This window comes from Clarias gariepinus, chromosome 1, assembly GCF_024256425.1.
Source record: "Clarias gariepinus isolate MV-2021 ecotype Netherlands chromosome 1, CGAR_prim_01v2, whole genome shotgun sequence".
NCBI classification, from domain to species: Eukaryota; Metazoa; Chordata; class Actinopteri; order Siluriformes; family Clariidae; genus Clarias; species Clarias gariepinus.
The window spans coordinates 21,819,152-21,844,305 of record NC_071100.1 but is presented as its reverse complement, the minus strand read 5'-3'; the positions used below and the strand labels follow the sequence as shown (position 1 = coordinate 21,844,305).

General features: G+C 38.1%; 1 protein-coding gene and 1 non-coding gene across 2 annotated transcripts; one reads left to right on the top strand and one right to left on the bottom strand.

The window, feature by feature from the left end:
* Positions 1 to 76: 76 nt before the first annotated feature.
* On the top strand, positions 77 to 19,377 carry gba2 (glucosidase, beta (bile acid) 2). The gene is made up of 16 exons (XM_053501661.1): positions 77 to 679; positions 7,021 to 7,112; positions 7,221 to 7,336; positions 7,876 to 8,094; positions 8,959 to 9,198; positions 9,774 to 10,030; positions 10,161 to 10,286; positions 10,406 to 10,590; positions 11,949 to 12,053; positions 12,186 to 12,293; positions 12,843 to 12,994; positions 13,527 to 13,633; positions 15,712 to 15,854; positions 17,162 to 17,277; positions 17,705 to 17,896; positions 19,043 to 19,377. Exons 1-16 carry the CDS (start codon positions 489 to 491, stop codon positions 19,307 to 19,309), a joined length of 2,616 nt encoding a protein of 871 aa, XP_053357636.1. The 5' UTR covers positions 77 to 488; the 3' UTR covers positions 19,310 to 19,377.
* Positions 19,378 to 21,916: 2,539 nt separating this feature from the next.
* On the bottom strand, positions 21,917 to 21,989 carry trnak-cuu (transfer RNA lysine (anticodon CUU)). The gene has a single exon. It is a non-coding gene; the product is annotated as a tRNA-Lys (tRNA).
* Between the last annotated feature and the right edge of the window lie 3,165 nt (positions 21,990 to 25,154).

Sequence of the window (25,154 nt, the reverse complement as noted above, 5' to 3'; positions counted from 1 at the left end):
ATTAGTGGCTACAGGTGTGTATCGCAGGAGTCCACCCCCGTGTTTGTGTGAGACAGATGGTACAGTCTGCAACACGGCGCTTGAGCTCTTGAAGTCGCTGTCCATGGAGAGAGACTGATTAATGAAGCTGCGATTCCGGGTTGGAGTCTGTTTGCGATACGGGTCGTTTGTGAGATATCACACATAACGTGTACGCCGGAGATACGTGATACACTGAGACGCTGTAGGGAGAGCGAAGTGTTTAAACAGACGCAAAAAAAAAAAAGCCCCGAATGGATGGCGTCGAGCTGCAAACAAATTCACCGTCGCATCCTGTGTACAGGAACCATCACACTAGTGCACTGTGGACCGGACCGGACGGGTTTATAATAAAACTGACGAAGCATCAGTTCTGAGCTGGAGGATTTGATCAGATCTTCCTGATACAAAGTAAATCAGCAGCATTAGTGATTAGACTGCAGGTTAGGTTGGAGCCGTGTTAGACCAGGATGGATTTAAATGACACCAGGTCGTTATCCGAGCTCATGGGCCGGTATGAGGGCGCGGAAACCGGAGTCGGTGTTCCCAAGGACGGGTGGAGGATCTGCCTGGCGCATGAGTTCAAGGAGAAAAGAAAACCTTTCCAGGCGAAAGACGTGTCCCTGTCCCACATCATACAGCACATCGGCCTGGGATTCAGGTACACACACTCTCTCTCTCTCTCTCACACACACACACACACACACACACACACACTCTCACTCTCACTCTCTCACACTCACTCACTCACACACACACTAAATCATTTTTTTTTATTTGAGACTTTGTTTGCCATTTCTACACATACCGACAGAAACTATTGATTTTGATTCTGAGACAGTAATAAAATAGGGGTTAATAATTAGAAGAATAAATAGTAGTAGGAGAACCAAAGTAATTATCTAGTACACTATGGTATATTTAAATATAACCCCCAGATATCGAGCTACTGCACTTCCCATTTACAAATTGCAATTTGTCATGAAGGTTTAATTGCACCTTTGATTGTCACTTTGCTCTTGATCATAAATGCACATTGATATACAGTAGCAGTGGGTCTCTGTATATCCAAGATAAAAAAGAAAACCCATACATACATGATGCACATAGTTTGATTGAAAAATAAATAAATAAAACAAAGTCTTAAGATTTAACAACACCTAAAAACTTAAGGGCTCCCCGCTTTCTGTGTATCTATTCTCAGAAAAGGGCGCAAGACTTCTCCATTCTATGTCTTGAAGTTACATATACTCGAACCACCAACCTTTCGGTTCTCAGCCGAACACGCTAACCGATTGTGTCACAGAGACCTGACTGCAGTAAGGATCTTTCCTCAATCGCTGTTTGGGGCAGCCCCATGCACACTCTGTTGGCGTGGAAAACCAGCCTTGGGTTGCCGGTAGATGGTATACTCTCAGTATCCAGTATCTATGTATGGTAACAAGAATTCATCTTTTGGCTCTTTTGGAATCAACGCAGCGGACCATCCGATCCTCGCAACAACTTGACACTGGCTTTACGCTGGATGCCCTTCCTGATGCAGCCCTCCCATGTTATCCAGGTTTGGGACCGGCACTGCCGCCAGTGACTGGGGTTGGGGCATTGCATTTAATTGAACCCAGGTTGTCCGCATAGCAGGCGAGAAACCTACCATTGAGTCACCAACGCATTGCAGAAGGTCTAGGTTAATTTCCCACCCAATACTCAAACCTTTCCAGAGAGGGGCATGGGCATACACACTCAAGTTGGACAAAAATGATCCATTTGGTACCTTTTTTTTCAAAGTAATTTTCTTTTGAGTTTTTCTTTTCCCGTCGTTGTTTAATGGCAGTTGAAATCCAGTAGGTTACATTCCAACCAACTGTAGATCTCGTTCTCCATCATCTTCATCACCTCTTCAAAGTCGATTTTCCAGTCCAGCCTTACTTAAAAAACAAAACAAAAACAAATGTCTTGTGCTTCCTCCCCTTATCTTGTCTTGACTTGTTTTTTGTCTTTGTCTGCTTTATCTGGCAGACAAAGACGTCCACACACTCTTTCTTCTCTACACATTTCTTAAGTTGAAGTTCTGTAAGTTGCATCAACACCACTTATAGATCTCACTCTCCTCAGCTTCCCGTCCTTTAAAGCAGACGACGTTATCAAGTCCATTCTTCCCCAGAAGAATGGACACATTAATTTCAACACATTAACAAAACCTGGGATATCCAAGATTCAAAGAACTTTATTAATCCCAGAGGGAAATTGCTTTGACTTGGTTACAGTTGTCTTAGAGACGAAAGGAAAAGAGTAATAAATTAACTGCATGGTAAAAAAGAAAGTAAGAACATTTCAAAATGCACACAGTGTGATGACATAACAGCTGTGTGGCCATAAGAAAACCACTTGTTAGCAAGACTAATCAAGAAAACAGGGTTCAATTTGCTAGGGAACGCAAGTCAGTGAAAAGGGTCATGTGATCCAGTGAGTTGAATTCAATCCTTTTCCAGGGAGACGTGTGCATCAGGGTAAGATGGGAAGCGCATTAGTTAAGGGAAGCACCCATCATGCATAGTGGCCAGCGTACCAGCCTTGCTATGATCTGGAGTTGCTTCAGTTGATCAGGTCTAGGCTCAGCATCGTTATGTGGCAATAATATGAAGTCAGCTGATGACTTGAATGTACAATATAAAAAAGGTATACAAACATTCTGGATTTCTTGTAAAAGAAACAAGACAAACAAGCATTTAATGCTGAACTAGGTGTGTTTAGAAGTAAAAAGATTATATACATCAGGTAAAGTTGAGAGACGTACTTGGTTCTTCATCAGGTTTACTACACTGATTCCTTTAAACACGATAGCTCAAAAGTTCATCTTAAAAGACAAAAGACATCTTACCATTTTTTAGATAAAATCCTGCTACATGATGACAAAGTTTCAGCTCTGAATGTAATGTAATCTGACCAGTCGGGTAGGCTGTATGTCTTGCAACTTTATAATGGATATATTATGCCACGTCCATTTCTAGCCACCGTGCTTTATTTCAAAAGTCGCCATTCACCGCTTATCGGTTTCTGCTTTGTTCAAGACAAATGCCATCTTGTTTTTTCTTTACTTACATTTAGCTTTCATCAACTACACTTGCTGCACTTTCACCTGCATACTGTATACTGTCTGGTGAACAAGCATGATGAATTGCCGGGCCACACCCTTACCAGTATAATAGACCATAATAACCTGCTGCTATAGGTAGACATGTGTAGTGTAGTGTAATGTGTGTGAACCAAAAGCCTGAAATATGTTTTTACACAATTGCCTATAATGTACAAGGGTCAGCTTAATGAAAGTGATTTAAAACACTGAACACTGCACGTTTGTTGTAAAAATTAGTAGTTAACAGTGACTGTATTTTATTGCTTGTTATATTTTATTGTTTGATTGAGATGCATTTTAGTTTATACCTGCTGGAGCTGAACAAAGTACTGTAAGCTGTAAATGTACGTACATGCATGATGATCTGGAGCACCATGGAACACGCTTCAGAGCCTAGACTTATCACAAGTTCATAGTGTCATAGTAATAAAGTTTTTATTCTAAGATTAATGTATGCACATTTACTCATGCTATTATAAACTTGAATCCAAAAACCAGTTTAAATGTAAATTCTATCTTAAATTATATTTAATTTTTGGCACTCAGTTTTGAACTAAAATTATGATGATGGATTTTGTATTCAGTTGTGTTTGTTTAACCAGATGCTATAATGCATTTTTAAAGATTATTATTATAATTTATTTATTTATTTTTCTATGAAATTGACTTTATCCATAATTAATTTTGAACTTGTTAAAATTTCGGTTAAAAAAATCTATTTTAAATAATATGTATCAAATTAAAAAACAATACTATCCCACAGAAAACTTAAACACACAAAGTCCTGCCTTCATTAACACATAAAACGAGATTTAGCGATGCATTCGATCAGTTCTGGTATTGGTTTTGTGCATTTGGGTGCAGGCCTTCGCAGGATGGATTAATTATTGACGCAAAGTCATCATTGAAAGTACTGCAAGTTTGTGTTAATGATTGAACTTCGATTGAAATGTTTTGCAATGCATGAACCAAGCCTGCGCGCATGTTTCATATCAGTGTGATGGGAACAAAGCAGAGAAATTTGGAGCAGAAAATTCTTGTTTAACGATCTTTCATGACTGCATGGAAGAAGAAAAAAAAACCTAGTGACATTGCAATGTATGCATCATGCCTCGCCCTTAACTACACTCACTCCCCAGCTATAAGGTTGAAACACTAAAACAGAGTTGCACATTTTTGCCTTATAATAATGTGAGCATTTTTTAATATATAGAGCTTGACAATAAAGAACCAAATCAAGTTGATGTTTGTAAAAGAGTAACAGTTGATCCAGGAAAACACATTTCCCTTGTTGTTTCTGCTCAATCCCACAATGCAATCTGTTTGTCTAAAAGACGTCTATGAGCTCTAAGAGCTGTGGATGTGTTTATAAAAAATGGAGAAACGGAGTAATTGAGGGAAGCCGAGTGAGAGATGGAGATACAGCGGCTGAATCTTAAACAAAAGATATGTCCACGCAGCATTATAACAATGGAACAATGTCCTGTGCACAGATAAGACAAAGGTTAATGTTTCTAGTGAATGCACTCTTTATTGTATTGGTGGAGACTGCACACCTCATCATTACTGTCAGTCATGAAGTACAGAGTAGAATAGTTTCTTGCTGCTTTGCACTCTCCAGGTTGAAGCCCAAAAGAAAACTATATAAATATGATTCAGGAAATTCTATCAGAATAGCAGAAGGCCCGGATGTCTGTCGGTGCTGTAAAACAAACAGAGAAGTCAAACACAGGAAACGTTCTGTTCTTCTCAGGAGCTGGTAATATTCCATAGCTGCATCCATAATCAAAATATTCATGTACGTGTACCAGCATGTCTGTGCTGTAGGTGAAAACAGTTCTAGTGCTTCTCGAATCTACTCTGCGCATACTGTAGATAGTGTATATGACTCTTACTGAAAGGTGAACTCCACCGTGCAGCAAACTAAATATGTTTATATTTAAATATTCTTGACCTTCTGCTTGTGTTGCTAATTTGTTTATTATATGTAGCCTTTTAGTTATATCTGTGAGATATTGGTGATATAATCATGTCTGCTGATATGACAGGATGAAATTCCTAGTGTAGTTACGATGACAGTTAATAGGAGGAAAATTTCAACAAACATGCAAGGCATAACAGTCGGTTATTCCATTAGTTCCTGTAAGACTTTCTTTTCTCAGTCACCTTTTCAACTAATTTCATGTCGTATTAAAAATAAATTGAATCTAGAAATACAATGCCGTTGTACACTGTAGTGAAAGCATGATAAGTTTATAGATGGAATAAAAAAAGCTGTTATCTACTATTTACCCCGGATTTCCAACCCTAGTCTTCCATACAGGGACTTGTACTAATGTTTCTCATGATTCAAGGTGGAAAACTGATGAAATTTACTGAAGATTTCAAGCACAGTGTGGATCAGACTCCCATCCACTGTAAAACATTTGAATGATGCAAACAATTGAAAGAAGGCTGTACGTCTGTGAATGACGATCCCAGTGAAACGCCTGATCCTTGAAAATCGATGCGGACTTGCAGAAGAGACGCATCTGTCTGTGGGAACTGTACACACAATCATTCACAAACACCACTAGCACATTACAAGAACTTGGCTGGGAGTGATTGGCATCCCTTACATCCCCTGTACAGTCCTGACCTCGCTCCAAGAAATGACCTCACGTCAAGAAATGACCTCGCTCCAAAAAATGCCTAGTGAAACACTGGGATGAGTGCATTAGTGTAGCAGGGGATTATATAGAGAAATAAAGGGAGTATTTACTCTGTTATTTTGCATAATCAAAAGTCCTGGTTTGATTTGAGCATCTTAAACTCTCTGAACTCTTAAAAACCAGTTTGCTTGGAGTTGGAAAAACAGTTTAAAGTTGCGAACCACTGATGTTTACAGACAAAGGAACAAATTACACCACAAACAATGAAAAAAAAGCAGTTTATTATTATTTTATACTGAGATATAAGGATAAGATACTTTTTAAAAATTACTTTGGTTGAGTTTAGGAGTTTACACACTTTTCTGTTCACAATGATGTGTGTGTGTGTGTATGTGTGTGTAGAGAGAGAGCTAGAGATTTTGTTTTGTCTAAAAACATTCATGCAGAACTTCAGAGAATCTCACAAGCATTTCCCACAACTGTATCAGCAGTTAGTGGAAAAGCCAGCCTTTTATTTAGAAAAGAGAAAAGAGGCTTTAACTTTTTTATTGTGAAGGTTGGGTGAATATTTTAACTCAAACAGTGCAATTTCTCATATTCTGCATATGCACAGCACTAGTTTGGACACAAGTTTTGATTTATTTATCATTTCTACATTAGAAAACAATACTGGAAATTTCCAAACTATGGAATAACACTTAAGAAATTATGTAATAACAACATAATCAGTCAGTTGTTATTTTAAGGCACGAAGGTCATTCCTGTTCTGTAACATTTTTTTTGTAAGAACAATATTGTGTCAAGTGCATTTACAAAACCCATCGAGCACCATGTTGAAACTGTCTCTCATGAAGACCTTCTCAGGGAAGCAGGACTAAAACTGACCTCTGCTGCAGAGGAGAAGTACATTTAGAGTCACCAGCCTCCAAAAATCACCAAATAACAAACAGCACCTCAGATTAGAGCTGTTATGAAGTCTTTACAGAGCAGAAGTAGCAGATACATCTCAATATAACAACTTTTTATAGGAGATTATTACATATTTTGGACAACTTTAGCATTGTTTTACAGTGTTGAAAGAAAAAAAAATCAGGAACGACTATGGAGTTAGAAGGTTTGTCCAAAGTTTTGACTGGTACTGAATGTGATAGAAACAATAATAAGTATGTGTTTAAAACATTTCTCTCAAGCAGATAATGTATTTTTTTCTTTGTGCAGGTATTTAAAATGGTGGTACCAGAAAACACGGGTTGAAAAGAAAGAACCCTTTATTGACATATTCAATGCTTTACCTCTCAGGCAGATTTACGGTAAGTGCTCAGGATTATACCATACTGTACTATATTTTTACTATACAATACTATAGACTTTAAGCAAAAACGAATCAAAATTATTATAACGATCCTTCTTGTGTGTAGGTGCCCCTCTGGGAGGCATTGGGGGAGGAAGCATTACCCGTGGTTGGAAGGGGGAGTTCTGTAGGTGGCAGCTTAACCCAGGAATATACCACTACACAACAGTTATTGCTGACCAGGTGAAGAACTGTCTCTTATTGGGTGGATGATGCTATTTATGTGCGAGTATCAAATAAAAATATACAGTAAAACACTATAGTGTGTTTGTAAGGTGTTGGGCCACCATGAGCCTACAAAACAGCTTCAGTATATACAGAAATACTCCTTCATTTGGTGTTTTTGGTATGATCGGGATCTTTAATTAATCATTCTGAAGTCTCCTATAAGTTTCGGGATGAGATCTGGGGACCATATTCCATACCATATGATTGACATCATTCTCATTAAACCACTAATAAAAGCCCTTCTGTGATGTTGAAGACTGGGGCATACTGAAAGAGATCATTTCCAACAGGATAGAGGAGGTTCAGTATAGGACAAAGGTGGTCGCTCAAAAGATAGATTTGCAGCGATTCCTCCCTTAACAATTCAGTTCCTGAAATCAACAATAACAATGACCATAACTTTCAGTGTTGTGTAACTGATACGAGTTTCACTTTAGTGTTCTTCACTTTACACTGCTCTAAAAGCAAAACAAATATTTCATTCTTGCTCACAGTTTACCGTGTGCCTGCGACGGGATGGTCAGACAATCTATCAGCAAGTGTTGTCCACTGAACACCCTCCCACACTGCAGGACTGGAACTGGGGTTACCGCGGCGAGTTTGCATTTTACCATGCACTCTATCCCCGGGCCTGGACCGTCTACCAGCTGCCCGGCCAGAACGTCACGCTCACCTGCAGGCAGGTGTCACCTGTCATCCCACACAACTACGAGGTGAGTGAATGAACAGTAAACTTTATCATGATTAATTAGTTCTGTGCTTTATATTCGCCATATACTGTTTGCCTTAGCTGAATACTTTTGTTGAGGGTCCTAATGTAGTAATGAAAAAGGGGGTCAAGCCCAATATATATATTTTTGTTTCAAAAGTAAATATTATGTTTGTGTTGAGCTTCCAGAACTGACCTGTTTTAAAAAGGATTTATACTTTAGTTTTTAATAAGATAAGATATACCTTTATTCATCCAACAGTGGGGAATCTAATTTATAGAAGAAAAAAATAAAATGCAAAATAAAATATTTAATTTGCAAATAAAATAAAAAAAATAGAGCTTTACACTTTAATTAAAAAACAAAACAAAATAACACTGATTATTTTGATATCTAACTATTAAATGTACCATTGTGTATTCAAATGTTTTATCCAGGATAAAAGCGAACAAATGGACAAATGATCGCATTAAGAGGATGTTTGCCAATATTTATTTATTTATTTAAAACTATAAAAAAAAACAATCAAATACTTAATATATTGACACACTCTGTATAAATTCCTGACGATGTCTTCATTAACTGTAATATGATGCAGCCTTTTGTGATTTAAATAAGTGCACAGGTCTATACTGCAATTTAGATTATGACGTGATTAATTGTAAAGCACCAGTTTTTAAGCGTGCTGCAAAATGCAAAAATAACACTGTTAAGTCTTATATTGTGTTCATTAAATGATTGCTCATAAAATGTACACATTTCAAAATATGGATTATGTTAAACATTTACAAACTAAATAATTTCATTAAAGTTGTTGTTTTATTGTAAAAAGCTTCTCGTGTTTGATGCCCACATTTTCATTCACAGGACTCAAGTCTTCCAGTTGCGGTGTTTGTGTGGGACGTAGAGAACAAGAACGACTATGCACTGGATGTCACAATCATGTTTACCATGGAGAATGGATCAGGCCATAAGGATGACAAATGTGGGGGTCACTGGAATGAGCCATTCTGCTTGGAGAAAGAGGGCGAGTCTGTGTCGGGGGTTTTGCTTCACCACTGCTCACCGGTGAACCCGTACACACTGTGCATGGCTGCTCAAGAACAGGTGATACACCTTATTAATGGGGTTCACTTAATGGGAAAAAGCTGCTTTTTATTTCATGTCATATGTTTAATTATACTATGTGTGCTATAAAGATTTCAAGTGATATTTGTCCGGGTGTAGAGGTTTCATCAATGCTTTCCTTTGTGGTGTGTTATTGTTTCTATAGTAACAACCCACACAGGAACCTTATGATGGATGGGTCACGTAACATTCTGTACATCCGATGATAAACAGATTGATAAGTCAATGATTAGATTTTTTTTTTTTAAGATGTTCTGGAAAAGTGTTCAGGATCAGGGATTTGTTCTAATTTCTTACTAATTTGAAAAGCATAAAAGAGGCCTGGGTTGAAATGACTGTTAAAAAACTTGTTTTAAAGGACAAAGTGGAGTAAAATACTTCAGTTGGTGCAGAAACTCCACATGAACCTTTTACTATATGGCATAAGGTACAATTCCACTGTATGTGGCTGTATAATTAATTAGTAAAAGACCATAAAACTACAAAGAATGGTAGTGAACAGTTCCTGAGTTTGCAGATCATATTTATATCTTTTGTTGATGAATGTGGTGTAGTCCAACAGAAAGATCACCCATCAGACTACATTTAATCCTAATGACACTGGAAAGGCCATTTGGAGTGACCTGATGAATGACGGCCAGTTAGATTCACCCAGCAGCTCCAGCCCTCCCACTCAGAGAGGAGAGATGGTGGCAGCAGCGTTGGCAGTGGGCTGCTCTGTACCTGCGCATGGACACAACAGCCTAGAGTTCTCCCTGGCCTGGGACATGCCGAAAATTACTTTCGGCTCAAGGGAAAGAGAGCACATCAGGTATAAACACATTCCTAATTCAGCTTAAAGCTAATCGGCCTGCTTCCTCATCTGCATTGCCGGACTTTCATGATATATCATGCAGCGATCACGAACCAGATGGGATATGTCGTATTTGTTTTCTTATTAGACGCTACGCACGTTATTATGGCACCAAAGGGGATGCAGGCCCGGCTCTTTCTCACTACGCACTTACACATTATGAAGACTGGGAGAAGAGCATTGAGGAATGGCAAAGGCCCATTCTGGAAAACAGGTAAGGGGAGAGTCTTTGGCAGCAGCCGCTTGAGTTATAGTGTAGATCATCAGTTTAAATTTCAGTGTTTTGATCTCAAGGCATTGTGCACAGATAACTGTTATATTTGTGTTTTTCAGTTCTCTCCCTTCCTGGTATAAATCAGCCCTGTTTAATGAGTTATACTTTGTTGTGGATGGAGGGACAGTGTGGGTGGAGCTTCCTGAGGACTGTGATGTCAGTGGTGGGCTTCGTTCAGAAGAAGGCGGTCTTCCAGCGCAGCCCCCTGTTCTTAAGGAGTATGGCCGCTTTGCCTATTTAGAGGGTAATTAATGTCAATGTGTTTTTTTTTTTTTTTTTATTATTATAATGTCGGATAGGTGTTATGACTTTCCAAGTCAATCAATATGATTTAATTTTTTTCAGGACTGATGCTGATCCCGATTAGTAATGAATGGGACCCAAAACCGATATTTGAAAACAATATGCGTTTGCAGTATAAATGAAAATCTTGGTGTCAAACTTTAGAACAACATAAACTCTTACACAAAACTTTGTTGAAATGCCTTTAAGCATGGGTTTAAGACGAAAATTCCTTGTCGTTTTAGGCTCAAACCAACCGTAGCAGCACCTCCACCCACTCGACACACAGGCTGGGCCTTCCCTCTTCTGAGCACTTAATAGCTTGAGCCAAAAAGCACACCTTAAATTATGTCTTGTAAACAACAGTAAAAGAACTACTTTTGTCTCATCACTCAATGGTGTCAAAAAGAGCTACACATGCTTTGTGCTCTGTAATAGTGGGTCCACGCAGGAACGGGATTGTGCAACTTGCACAGAGAGAGAGAAAAAAAAAAGCCAAATATTATCTTCTGCTATTATTTATTTATGCATGACATTGCAAATTACCCTGTTTACATTTTCTCAATAAACTCTAATCACTACATCACATTATACACTAATACTCCTATTTCACCTATGCGGTTTGACTCACGGTGAGATACGGTGTTAGGCATGTGAGCCACTGTGATTGCCCGCTGACGTTCCGCGAAGTTCTGCAAGATTCCGCGAGGGCCGCCACAAAAATTAAACATGATGGAAATGTAATCACAATGCCAAAACTCGCGGTAAATTATGATGAACCGTACTTACGGCCACCACGCGAAACTGCATAGGTGAGATAGGGGTATAATGGTGGTACATGGGGTTGGGGTCAGGCCTCTGTGCAGGACACTTGGTTTTTTATCAGAATCAGATTTTATTCACAGAGTATGTTGACACACACAAGGAATTTGGTTCTGGCTGTTTGCAACTCTCTGGGTACAGACTAGCACCAAACTTGGCAAACACTAGCGAGTGCACTCTGTCATAATGAAGCTTGCTTTTTGTACATTTTATGCTGGACTTTGTCTTACACCTCTAGTAAATCTTGATGCTATAAATACACTTTGGAAGAAAAGGCCAAGTTTGAGGGAAGGCCCACATACAGTTTGTCAGGTGTCCATATAGTTTAAATACACATTTTGGGAAGGAAAAAAACTAGCAGAAATAATGCAATCAGAGTAAAATCCAACTTTAATTTCTTAATAATACATTTTTTTTTTTTTTTTTTAAATGGCACACAGCTGAAATGATCCTGAAGTGTTAACCCTGAATTTTCTCTGTCACTTTACCCGTTTATAGGACAGGAGTACAGGATGTACAACACGTACGATGTGCATTTCTATGCCTCCTTTGCACTTATCATGCTCTGGCCCAAACTGGCTCTCAGTCTACAGTATGATATTGGTGAGAAGAACTGTTCTCACATTCAGTGTGTTTATATTATTATTATTATTATTATTATTATTTTCCTTATCACCTTATTAAGCAATTCTTCTTTTTGCCTTCTATTCTCTCCTCCTCTCTCTCCTTTCCCAGCTGGTAGTGTGGTACAGTATGACCCAACACAACGGATCAATCTCATGAGTGGGCATTACTCCCCAGTTAAGACCAGGAATGTGGTACCTCATGACATTGGAGACCCAGGTTAGTAATAATCAAACTGCCTTCATATACAATAATATGTTTGCCTTTAGTTTAGCATGCCATCTTGCCTTATAATAAACCAGAATAACTTTCTTTAAACTTTATCAACAACCATGTCAAGCCAGCCTGACACAGAAACTGTCTTTGTTAAATGTTTTCATAAAACGCCCTGCCATCCATGTAAGCATCGACAGCTGGTGGGATGGCGTCTAACCAAACTGCATTAATGTCATAAAAACTAAATTAAAATCACATGGCCTGAACAAACAGTAACAACAAACAGAATAGTTCATATTTACACTGGTTACAACAATGTCATTCCTGTGTTCTGTCCCTTTCACAGTAAACAATAAAATGTATTGTTTTACCTTAAATTTTTAGTGACTGCGGTCAAATTGGGTGAAGAGCCACAAAAAACAGTTCCAGTTCAGGCTACACTAACCATCTGGCATATGGTCAATAATTTGTCTCTTGAACAAGTTAAAATGTTTCTGCCTCTGTTAGAGAGCTCCTTTTGGAGTACAAACATTTTTCTCTCATTTTCTTTAGATGATGAGCCTTGGCAACGTGTCAATGCCTATCAGATTCATGACACGGCAGACTGGAAAGACCTGAATCTGAAGTTTATCCTTCATGTGTATCGTGACTACCATCTAACTCATGACCTGCAGTACCTGACAGACATGTGGCCCATCTGCCAGGTAAGGTGCATGGGTTCTGATTTAGTATAAATGGTAAGGGACAGTGTGAGTGGTGTTATTCATCCCTTGCAATGTAAAAAAAAAAAAGGCAGTTTCTGCTGAAATAAGAACATGGGATTTAGTTTAGTCCGCACTTACAGGCTTGTAGGCGTGTTTAGGAATGCAAAGAAAAAAAAATCAGAAGATATTGAACAACTGAAAGAGGATTTTTATTTTTATGATGAGGTGCTGCTGTAATGCAGAAGGAAAACCTTTGGGGTGAAGAGAGAGGACTTTATAGGGGGAAGTCAGAACAGGCAACTGTTTGAACGTTTTTCAGATCAGATCTGAGTCACTTTCTTTTTGTGGTCCAAAGTAATACAATGCAATACAATGCAATTCTTGAAACATTGGAATATCTTGGAAAAAGTTAATTTTCCTTCAGAAGTTAATACAAAAAAAATCTTACCTGATATTATCTAGTACATGCACCTTACCTGCTAATAGCTGAGTGTATTCCTCATCTTCTCTGATGTTGGTTTGGTTGTTTCAGGTGGTCATGGAGACTGAACTGAAGTTTGATAAAGATGGCGATGGCCTAATCGAGAACTCCGGCTATGCTGACCAGACCTATGATGGATGGACTGCAACAGGACCCAGGTCTGTTTTAAAGCTCACCAATTATTATATTCGTTTTCAAACAAGTTTATATAAGTCTTATAGGACTTTGAAATGTCTGTTACTTTCCCACACACACAATTTTCCATTTGTCACACACACACACACACACGCACATATTCATATGTAGTTTTACATAAACCACCCTTGAACCAGCCCACTCATGTTCAGGACATATTATAAGACATTTCCCAATTGTGACTTTTCCATTCTGCATTTCGGGTGAACAAAACAAGTGACACCAAGATTTTTCAGTAGGAATCAATTTATTGTGTTTAAGAGTTTTTAATCACAATGAAATTCCCCAGTGTTCAGCAATTTAAAAGTTGAGATACAAGCAGGAGTTAATGAATCTAAAGTGAACTGATAGCAGTGTGGTGGTAACTTCCCTGTCTTTAGCTCAACAACCAAACTTAACAATCAAACAATAACTTTAAAATAGTAACACTTACAGCTTTAGGATACACACATGAGCTTTAATTTCGCCAAACCAGCTTGAAATTGTCACTCATTAATGAGAGAGCAGTCTGATGTGAAATCTTTAACACACACACAGTGCCCAGGCCTGAAGAGGGTCTTTCCCATGTGAGCGTCATAATTAAAAGACAAAACTGAAGAGTGTGATTAAAGAAAGAGAGAGATAAGCTAAAGGTTTTTTTTTTTTATATTGTTTTTGCATGTACACATAGAGAACCATGAGATTTTCTGAACATAATAAAAAGTGAATTCTACATAATGGGTACCCTGTAATGGGAGGAAGAGGAAATAGAGAGGTGTTTGTGAAATCCTAGAAGCAAAGAGCATATAAAAAAAAAAGTTAAGTATGAACATTGTGTTATCAATGGAAAACAAGTTCATAGTCCAGTTCATACTGTTGCAGGTGAATTACATTACAAAAAGGAAAAAAGTACAAAATGACTAAACAGAATAAAACAAGCTGTACTGGCTCTATTACATTTAATTCCTGGTTTATTCAAGTATTATTTATTGCTTATGGTGTCAATTTATTCGTGTCTCTCTACTGGATAAAGCAATGAACTCTAATTGACCATAAAAGCTTTCATAGAATAAAAAAAAAATTTCAATCTTCAGTCTTGCATATTGATGCATATTGGCACATTCACTGAAATGCTTTGTTCTTGGACTTATTTCAGAGAGGGTAGAGTTATAATTTAGTGGTTAACTGCAGCACACTAGTGACAACGTTCACATGTGCAAGTGGTACTTTAATAGACACAGGCAAGCTGTAAGGTTGGTCAGTGTACACTATATAGCCAAATGTTTTTGGACACCTGACCATCACGCCCACATGTGGGCTTTCTGATCCAGAGTAGAATGCACACAATTATGATGTAGGTAGGATGTGTTTGTATACTGGAGCATAACTTAAAGGCTCAACCTGTTTGAGCAAAATAACACCACTGTGCACAAAGCGAGGTCCATAAAGATGTGGTTTGCCAATGTTGATGTGAAGGAAATAAAAAACGGCTTGGACAGAGCCCATAATGTAACCCTTTTAAGAACACTTTTGGGATAAACCGGAAAGGCAAGTGCAGTCCAGTCCTACTACCATGGACTTAATGGGTCAACCCTCACAACCTTGCTTCAAAACAGAAAGTCTTCCCAGAGGACTAGAGGCTAATGTAACAGCTGAGGTGGGGATCAAATCTGGAATGGGATATTCAGATAGATATTTAGATATATGGGAGTAATTGGCAAGTGTCCACAAACTTTTGGCTACATAGTGATTCTTTATTTATTTAATACTTTTTGGTTGCCAGTGTATCTCGGCCAATGTTGACCCCAGAAACATTAAGCGTGAAACACTAATACACAGGCCACCAGTCACACCTAACACAGGGCAGTTCAGTGAGGGTAGTCTACCTACTGGCATTTATGGGAGGTGGGAGTAAATTATAAGCACCTGCTGCAGCATTTTGCCTCACCGCATCTTTACTGAAGATATATTGTACTGCTAAATCAGTAGTGTGTTTAAACTAAATGTTTAAAAAAAAAAAAAAGTTTTATTGACTATTTGCTGTTAATTTGTGTTGTTTCAGTGCGTACTGCGGGAGTCTGTGGCTGGCCTCAGTGTGTGTGATGTGCAAGATGGCACAACTACTAAAAAGTGACTTGGTGTATGAGCGCTACAGAGACATCTTGACGCGAGGCAGTGCTGCTTTCGATAAACTACTGTGGAATGGTGAGTTTGCCCTCAGACTGGAATTATGTGATAGAATTCATCTCAGTCTAAAGAGAACTGTACACCAGAATGCAGACAACTAGACTAAAATTACGGCTCAGATTTATTTATATTTTTAATACATTTAATGTGTGCAAAGGGGGAAAATTGGGTGTGCAAACTGCAAGTGTTCGGGGTGATTCCAAAAACAAACAAACAACAAAAAAGAGATTGCCCAATGCAAAGTAGGAGTGGAAACGATATGTAAACTAGGTCTTGCATGTGGTTATTTGTTTTTAACAGCCATGGCAGGTTTAGATTTCTAACAGAGTACTGGAAGAGAAAATCTTAAAGTAAACCTAGATGTATACATAGGATCATTTTGAAAAAAGGCGTACAAAAACCCAAAGTCATTTACCGTATCAACTTCAAATACGAGTACCTGTTCTAGAGTAATAGTCTGTATACGCCGCTGAGTCAACAATGATCCACACTCTGGCTGTGGAATTTAGTTTAATTAACTTTTAGAAAAGATAAATGCATTATTTTTTACATAAATCTCCTTGATTTTCAATACACGTTTCCCATCCGTCAACAAGCTTTTGTATTATCTTCCTTTAACTTGTTTATCCATTTATACACACTTCTTCACGACAAAATACATTCTCCATACTGCGCACAAAGTTTTCGATAAATAACAGCACCAGGTACACCCTCAGAGCCCATAAATAAATAAACAAATCACTGTGGTCATTTTTTGTCCAAATAATGAATGGAGCATGCATTTTTGCTTGCACCTCAGTTACAAATGTACTGATGTAACACGTTCACACATGCACAGCAATGACTGGGCAGACGGTAGCCTTGAACGGAGTGTGGATAATTTTTGACTCACCCTTGTAAATGCTTATAGCATCAGCAATATGAATGTATGGTGAGACTCTTAATTTTTAACCACCTTTGCTGTGATTAAATTTTTAGCACTTGGAGAAACTTTCTAAAATTATGAGATACTGGGGCTTGATATAGTAGGAAATGGTAAAATTTTTGCTTGAAAAAAAAAAACATAATATGAAAATTAATTCATGGTCTCTAGGCATGTTTATTATAAATTAATCTATTAATCGAAGTCTAGCATGCAAAAATAGCTTCCACATTCTTTATTCTCATTTGAAAGACACAATCAGCTCGCAGCTTTTCTATATTTTTGGCAGTTTTGCAAAAAACTTTTAATTGTAAATCAGGACTTAAGTATTAAGTAGAAGGTTACAGTTTCAACTTTTTTTTCTTCTCCCAACTTCTTAATTCCAACCCCCTCTTCTTTCTAGGCAAGTACTACAACTATGACAGCAGTGGGGGAAGTATATCTAATAGTGTGATGTCAGACCAGTGTGCAGGCCAGTGGTTCCTCAGGGCATCTGGACTAGGAGAAGATGAATTTGAGGTTGGTTCTATAATCATTTTCAGGAGATTTTTTTTTAAGGCTGTTATTGTTGTAGGGGTTTGCTCTGAACTTTCAGGTAAAGATGCCTAAAGTATTTGTGAAGACAAAATTACCCCATTAGTTCTGGTTATTATTCCCAATACATTTAGTAATCCTTTATCTGCAGGACAAAAAACAACTCGGCAACCTGGTGGCTGCTTCCTCCTTGGTGGTTACTCACTGAATGTATTTAATCAAATTTATGTAATGCAAGATGTCTGATGTCAAGATGTCTGTAAAATTTTTACCAATTTATTTCTTTGTGACCGAAACATCTGCCTCATGAAACAACCAGTATAATAATTGTGTATGTGTTCTGCCATGACCTGTATCAGTTACATTATACTGTAAGTCCTTGTTTAACCCAAGTTCAATTATTCTCGTCAAGGTTTTCCCTAAGGAGAAGATCTGCAGCGCTCTAAAGAGTGTGTTTGATCTGAACGTGATGAGCTTTGCAGGAGGGCAGATGGGAGCTGTCAATGGAATGAGACCAGAGGGAGTGCCTGATCGCTCCAGTGTTCAGTCTGATGAGGTCTGGGTTGGTGTGGTCTATGGACTGGCAGCTACCATGATTCACGAGGTCAGTATGGAGATGGACGGCCACATTTCTGAATTACAGCTGATTTATGCCTTAACCAGTCAGCAGCAGAGTGCACAAAATAATAAAGTTAAAAGTTAAGAGCTTCAGCTAATGTTCATATCAAATAACAGAATGGGGAAGACACAATAAAACCACAGTGTCTTTCACTATGACTTTGGTGGTAGTGCTGGGGACAGGACTCGACAGTGGTGATATGCTCACTTGTACTAGACAGTTAAAGATTTAAAAAACACTGCCTGGTCTTTTTTCTAATGCTGACCTGTTTAGTATAGATGAGTCCGTGTCTTAAAGTCCTGCTCTTCGCTGACAGGAGTGGAATCCTGTGCTTTAGCCCAACCATCTAAAGGTTTTATATGTTGTACATGGCTCAAGAATCTGGCACCAACACAATACCACTAAAGACCCTTTTCCACCAAAGTGAACCAGGAGCTACAGTCGCTCATGTCTGGTGCTAGTGCGGGTTTAATAGCGAACATAATAAAACTGGCTTTGTTTGACTAGAGAGTCATTTTATTACGTCATTGTATACGTCTATGTAGGTCTCTACTTCCCCATCAATGTTAACTGCATTGCTAGTGGTAGCGGCAAGTATAGAGGCTAAAAAAAAAAAAGCTAGCAGCAACGGTAGCAACTTGAACATGGCTTAGTGAACAGTTTGTCCTGGCTTTATCATTCATTACTTGAAAGCATTTTAGCTGGCTATTGCATGTTGAGTCCATTTTTTTTTTTTTTTTTTTTAAGATGGTCATAAACTTTTAGTTCCGCCCCCATCCTCTGAAATAAGTGTTGCTCTGTTCTAGCCCAGCGAAGAGTTGGCTGGTGCTTTGGCTATCTGAAAAGAAGCCTTTCCTACCTTGGTGGAAAAGAGTTTGAGTAAATCACCGAGATCGTTTTTTTCCCTTGTTCTCTTTGATGTGAACATTAACTAAAGTGCTTTTGTTGCTGCATAAATGTATGCATTGACCTACTGCAACGATTGACCAATTAAATAATTTTATTAATGGGCAGATGTGGTTATTGTGCGTAATTTATCAGATTTGCAAGCTTCATTTTTTGTTCAGCCTTCTTGGTTCTCATAAGTATGTACCTTGTTAATAATGTCAGCTGTCTGTATCTGTCTCTCAGGGTCTGTTAGAGGAAGGTCTACATACCGCTGAAGGTTGCTATCGGACAGTGTGGGAGCAGACAGGAATGGCCTTTCAGACTCCAGAGGCGTACTGTGAAAAAGGGATCTATCGCTCCTTGGCTTACATGAGACCTCTCAGCATCTGGGCCATGCAGCTGGCCCTGGACAATCGGACAAATGTGTGCAAGACTACAGAGCCGGACAGAGAAGCAGCCCATTTAGAGACGGATTTACAGGATGAAACGGTTAAAGAGAACTGCCATTAATGACTTGTGTGCTTGATCTCCTGACTTATATGCACACTCATTAAGTGTACATTAAAAGCTTAAGTTTACGACCTGCAGATAGCACGTGATTCCATGTAGCGGCCTTAAGTATAGATCGGAGAAAAGTGGTACTTCTGCTTGGGCCACCAGGTTTTACATACAGCGAATAAACATAAAATATACCTCTTAGAATTGGGGAAGACTTAGCCATGCTTTAGTTAAAGCAGTGAGAGAAAGAGTGTGTGTGTGTTTGTGTGCAGGCATGAGTGTGTTTGTGCATTTCTGCAGTTAGAATTTGATTAATTTAGTTTATTATTATCATACTAATATTTGTATTTAGCAATTTTATTGTATATTGTATATTAATTTAATCACTACAGAATTTCAACCCCAATTAATGTGTAATAATACACATCAACACTGAGCTTCCAAGTTGATACGATTATGGGCTGATTTACATTGTGATCTCTTATGCATTCGATTATGTGGGCATAGTTTTATCCACGCACTTTAATTAGGGGAAAAAACTTTAAAGTGTACTGGGATAATTGCTACATTGGAATGCCCTTAAAACATTTAAACCCCAGCTGATTTTCTATAAGAATCTAGAAGACATTTTAGATTCTCTGTATTAGGTTTTGGACAATCGTTTTGCATCGCTTGCTTTAAACAATGACATTACTTGAATATGTAAATGCATATACTGTATATTCCTTGAAAAATGCAAGGATATTCAGAAAAACATTCAGTATGTTGACCAGGATAGTAAACATTAATAAATATAATAATAATAATAATAATAATAATAATTGGTTTACACTTCAGTTAGCAGAAAATTATATGCAATTTCTTTTTTTTTCACTAAAGGCTTTCTATTATAAGAAACTTTTCTGCTCATTAACAGTAAGCCCCAGATGACAACGTGGTTTTGTCTTAAAAGACGTGATGTGTGTGTGTGTGTGTGTGTGTGTATATATATATGATAACCCAGCTGTGGATTTCTCAGATCTGAACTCAGTTACCACTTTACTGGGTAAACCTAAGCTCCCTCACCAAGCATGTGATATTTGTTGGTACACAATTACTGAGTGTCCGAGTTAGTCCACCACGCTTCCTCTTTTTTTTAACCACTGGGCAGCTTACAGTGAGCTTGTGGTCAGATTTACATTCACTGGGCAACGTAGAGTGATCTTGTGGTCAGAAGCTGGTGGACTGCTATAATGTCTAATAATTGATATTATAATGGACAAACAAGGCATATCTGCATTAAAATGGCCAGTAAGATAAACTTGTATTGGTGACATATAGTACCAGACTGTAGCCAGATGTTCTCAGGTGAGCTGAGAGATGTCAGATATGATGCTAGTGGGACATGACTTAGGAACTGAGCAATGTGTAGATAGAAAATCTGTGTGGAGGCTGAGGGGTACGATTGTGAAATTACACGTATTGTTTGAAATCGATGGCCATCAGCTAATTTGACAGCAATCCGGTAACACGTCTACCTGGAATTACTATTTGCTTTTCTTCCATTTTTACACGTTCATGTTTGTGAATTGGTACTGTACATGCACCTTGGGAAAAATACAGATTCAAATAAACTGAAGAATGGTTTATGATGACTTCTACTCACTGAACATTTGTGGAGAAAGAATTCTTTGGATCTGGGTGTAAATTTACAGCTGAATGTTGTACTGCAATATGTCTACTGCATGAGGGTGTGACTGCTAGCTAAAATCATCATTCCTAATGAGTGATCATAAAACTAATGTAAGTATGTATGGTGAGAACAAGAATCTAGGTTGACTAGGTTGCTCACAAAGGATGTACATTGGGGCTTTTGCTTATGCATGCATGTTCACAGTAAGTGTCCTCTTGATTTGCAGTAAAAAATAATAATAAAAAAAAAACAATTAGATTGGGGAATTCAATGGCATAATGTTAATAATAATAAATAATATATATATATATATATATATATATATATATATATATATATATATATATATATTATTATTATTATTATATATATATAAACTGATTATACACAGGGAAAAGGGAAAAACCGGGGCATCATTTTGAACAAATGGCGCCCCTGCTCTCTCTCTCCGTTTCCTCATGTTTCAGGCTTTCATAGCGAGTGTTCTCCAGCAGGAGGCGCTGTTCCGCTATGAAATTCACCTCGTTTTTTCATTCTTGTTGGACGCTGTGTGATTCCGTTTCCTTTTGTGAAAGCTGAGTTGGGGACTGTCGCAGAGACCCAAATCGTTGTAAATATTTTACAACTAACCAAATAACAAAGCGTGAACATTAAGAAGTTATTCAATAAAAATGTCTTGTAATAACTGACATGAACCATGTGTTCCAAGTGAAACAAAACGACATTTTTATAGGACACTTGCATGTTTTACACCAAACAATACACTCTGAAATGAGCAGATTTAATACCTGAACAAGTTAAAACGATGCTGCATTCATCAATCTTGACGTCAATTCGCCTTAAACCTGGCATATCATCGATTACATCCATTTTGTGTAAGCCTGTCGGAGAAAAAAAAAAATACAACCGTTGAAAGCCGTACAGAGAAGAGATGAAGAAAAGTGAAGCGCCCAACGTGGGGCTCGAACCCACGACCCTGAGATTAAGAGTCTCATGCTCTACCGACTGAGCTAGCCGGGCTTATGGCATATGGCATTTTTAGCGATATTTATGCTGGCCACGCGACCGACCTTTTTAACGACTTGCGTTTAATCTGCGTTTAGCGTTTCATTGTCTTTATTCAGAATTTGAAGATTGTAGGAGTGTTGGTTATTAAAAGGCTAATACTTTAAATAAACAAAATGGAACGAATAAACAAAAGCAATTCCTGAAAATTCAGACCACTAAAGTGTCCATATTTTTTTTGGATTGTTTAAATCAGCGGTATTTCATAAGACTGATTCGACGTCTGGGACAGAGCCTACAGTGTGAGTGCTTATACAAGGAGGGTTCAAGTCAAACCGGGACTTTTGATTGTCCAGAATGACAACACAGTTATGAAAGTAAAAACTCCCTTTATTTATTTACAGTGTATAATCCCCTGCTACATTAACGTAACGTACACTTATCCCAGTGTTTCACCACTGCTTAGATCAAAATCATCAAAGTAGAACGTTTTCTCAGTAAAACCATAATCAGACTGCCTGCTTTACATCTGTGAAACTCTGGCCTCCCAAGAACCGCCCAAACATGTAGAAATGACTTTTGGATCATGGTTAAGACTGTATGGGTGTTCTGGCAATAATTCTTAGTCGAGTTCCTGTAACATGCAAGTGTTTTCTTTGTGAATGATTGTGTGCACAGTTTCCACAGACACACCATCGCAGACGCATCTCTTGACGACAAGTTATCCGTCGATTTTCAAGGATCAGGTATTCCACCCACTGAATGTTCACAGGAGTGACTGCAGTGGGCTCTGAGCCACCTCGGCCAGGATCATCACTCACAGAGAAACAGCATTCTTCAAAACGTTTCACTGTTCAAATGTTTAACTGTGGCTAAGAGTTTATCACAGTACTGTGGTTAAAGTTACTCCTTCATTCACAAGTCCTGATTTAACTTTAACACTACTTGTGCTCTAATGTGTGTGTTACTCTGAAATGACACCAACAAACCACTTCAGATCTTCACAACAGATCTTGTTGGTGTTGTACCTAATACATGTTGAACAATAGTTACTTTAACTAAAATTATAACACAGAAAAGAGAGAAAACATTAGAGGAGATGGTCAATACGATCACTGAAGCAACAGAGGCAGAATAAATCAGAAAAAAAATGTATAATGCTACCACTTGGACCAACCACAGTTGTTTCGGTCTGTGTTCCTGTACCATGTCCAGTGGTGTCCAAAAGTATTGGGGCAGTTGAAATTCAATGTCTTCATTCCTACATTTCAATGTCTTCATTCTTACACTCTTACATTTTTAAAATAATGTCACTTCCAAATCCATATTTGTTCAGTCCATTAACTGGACTATATTTACAACACAATTGCTTTGAAAGAATGTACTGTTCAGCTTTTTATTTCTACAGAAAGCAAATCCAAGCTGTATAGCATTTTACAAATTCAGATAGTTAAAAGAGTGTTATGCCTTGCTAAACTTTACAGAAAAAATACATGCAAATAAAAAGTAAAATAATCTTTTTAGAAATAAATATTTTTTTCTGGAAACAAAATTGCTAATTTTCAAGAATCATTAAAATAATCCCTACTACAGTGAGGTCAATAAGTATTTGATCACCCTGTGATTTTGCAAGTTCCCCTTACTTAGAAATCATAAAGGGGTCTACAATTGTGAGCATAGGTGCATTTCCACTGTGAGAGACAGAATCTAAAAAGAAAAATCCGGAAATCACATTGTATGATTTTTTTTTTTTTTTTTTTACAATTTATTTGTGACTTACTGTGTCAAATAAGTATTTGATCACTTGCTTATCAGATAGATTTCTAACCCTCAAAGACCTGTTATTTTGCATTGAAATAGTCCAGTAACACTCTGCTCATAATTAGTAGCACCTGTTTAAGGTCATTAGCTTTCATAAAGACACCTGTGCACCCACAATCAGCCAAAGTCTAAGTAGCAACATGGGCAAAACCAAAGAGCTGTCAAAAGACAAAATTGTAGACCTTCACAAAGCTGGAAAGGGCTATGGGGCAATTGCCAAGGAGCTTGGTGAAAATTGTCAGAAAATAGAAGAGGCTAATGATGATTGTCAATGTTCCTCGGACTGGGGCACCATGGTATATCTCTCCTCGTGGGATATCAATGATTCTAAGAATGGTAAAGAATCAGCCCAGAAATACACTGGAGGAGCTGGTCAATGCCTTGAAGAGAGCTGGGACCATTGTTTCCAAGGCTACTATCAGTAATACACTAAGACGTCATGGTTTAAAATATTGCAACGCACAGAGGGTTCCCCTGCTTAAGTCAGCCCATGTCCTGGCCCATCTGAAGTTTGCCAGGGACCATCTGGATGATCCAGAGAAGTCATGGGAGAAAGTCTTGTGGTCAGATGAGACCAAAGTGGAACGTTTTGGTCTTAACTCCATTCGCCGTGTTTGGAGGAAGAAGAATGATGAGTATCATCCCAATAATACCTACAGTGAAGCATGGGGCTGGAAGCATCATGCCTTGGGGGTGTTTTTCTGCACAGGGGACAGGACGACTGCACTGTATTAAGAAAAGGATAAGCGGGGCCATGTATTGTGACATATTGCTTTAAAAGGCAAAAACCTTGCCTCAGTCAGAGCATTAAAAATGGGTCGTGGCTGGGTCTTCCAACATGACAATGACTCAAAGCACACAGCCAGGAAAACCAAGGAGTTGCTCCGTAAGAAGCATATCAAGGTCTGGAGTGGCCTAGCCAGTCTCCAGACCTAAATCCAATAAAAAACCTGCTGTGTGTGCAAACCTGGTGAAGAACTACAGAAACTGTTTGACCTCTGTAATTGGCTTCTGTACCAAATATTATATATTTTTTGACTCCAGTGATCAAATACTTATTTGACACAGTAATTCACAAATAAATTGTTTAAAAAAATCATACAATGTGATTTCCTGATTTTTCTTTTTAGAGTCTGTCTCTCACAGTGGAAATGCACCTATGCTGAAAATTGTAGACCCCTCCATGATTTCTAAGTAAGAGAATTTGCAAAATCACAGGGTGAACAAATACTTATTGACTTCACTGTATATTTTAAATGCATTTACATATTCAGCACAATTGCATTTAATTTTTTTTAAGAAAGCATTTTATAAATGAAGATGTTTGTCTGAATGTTATGCCTTTGTTTTATGACATTT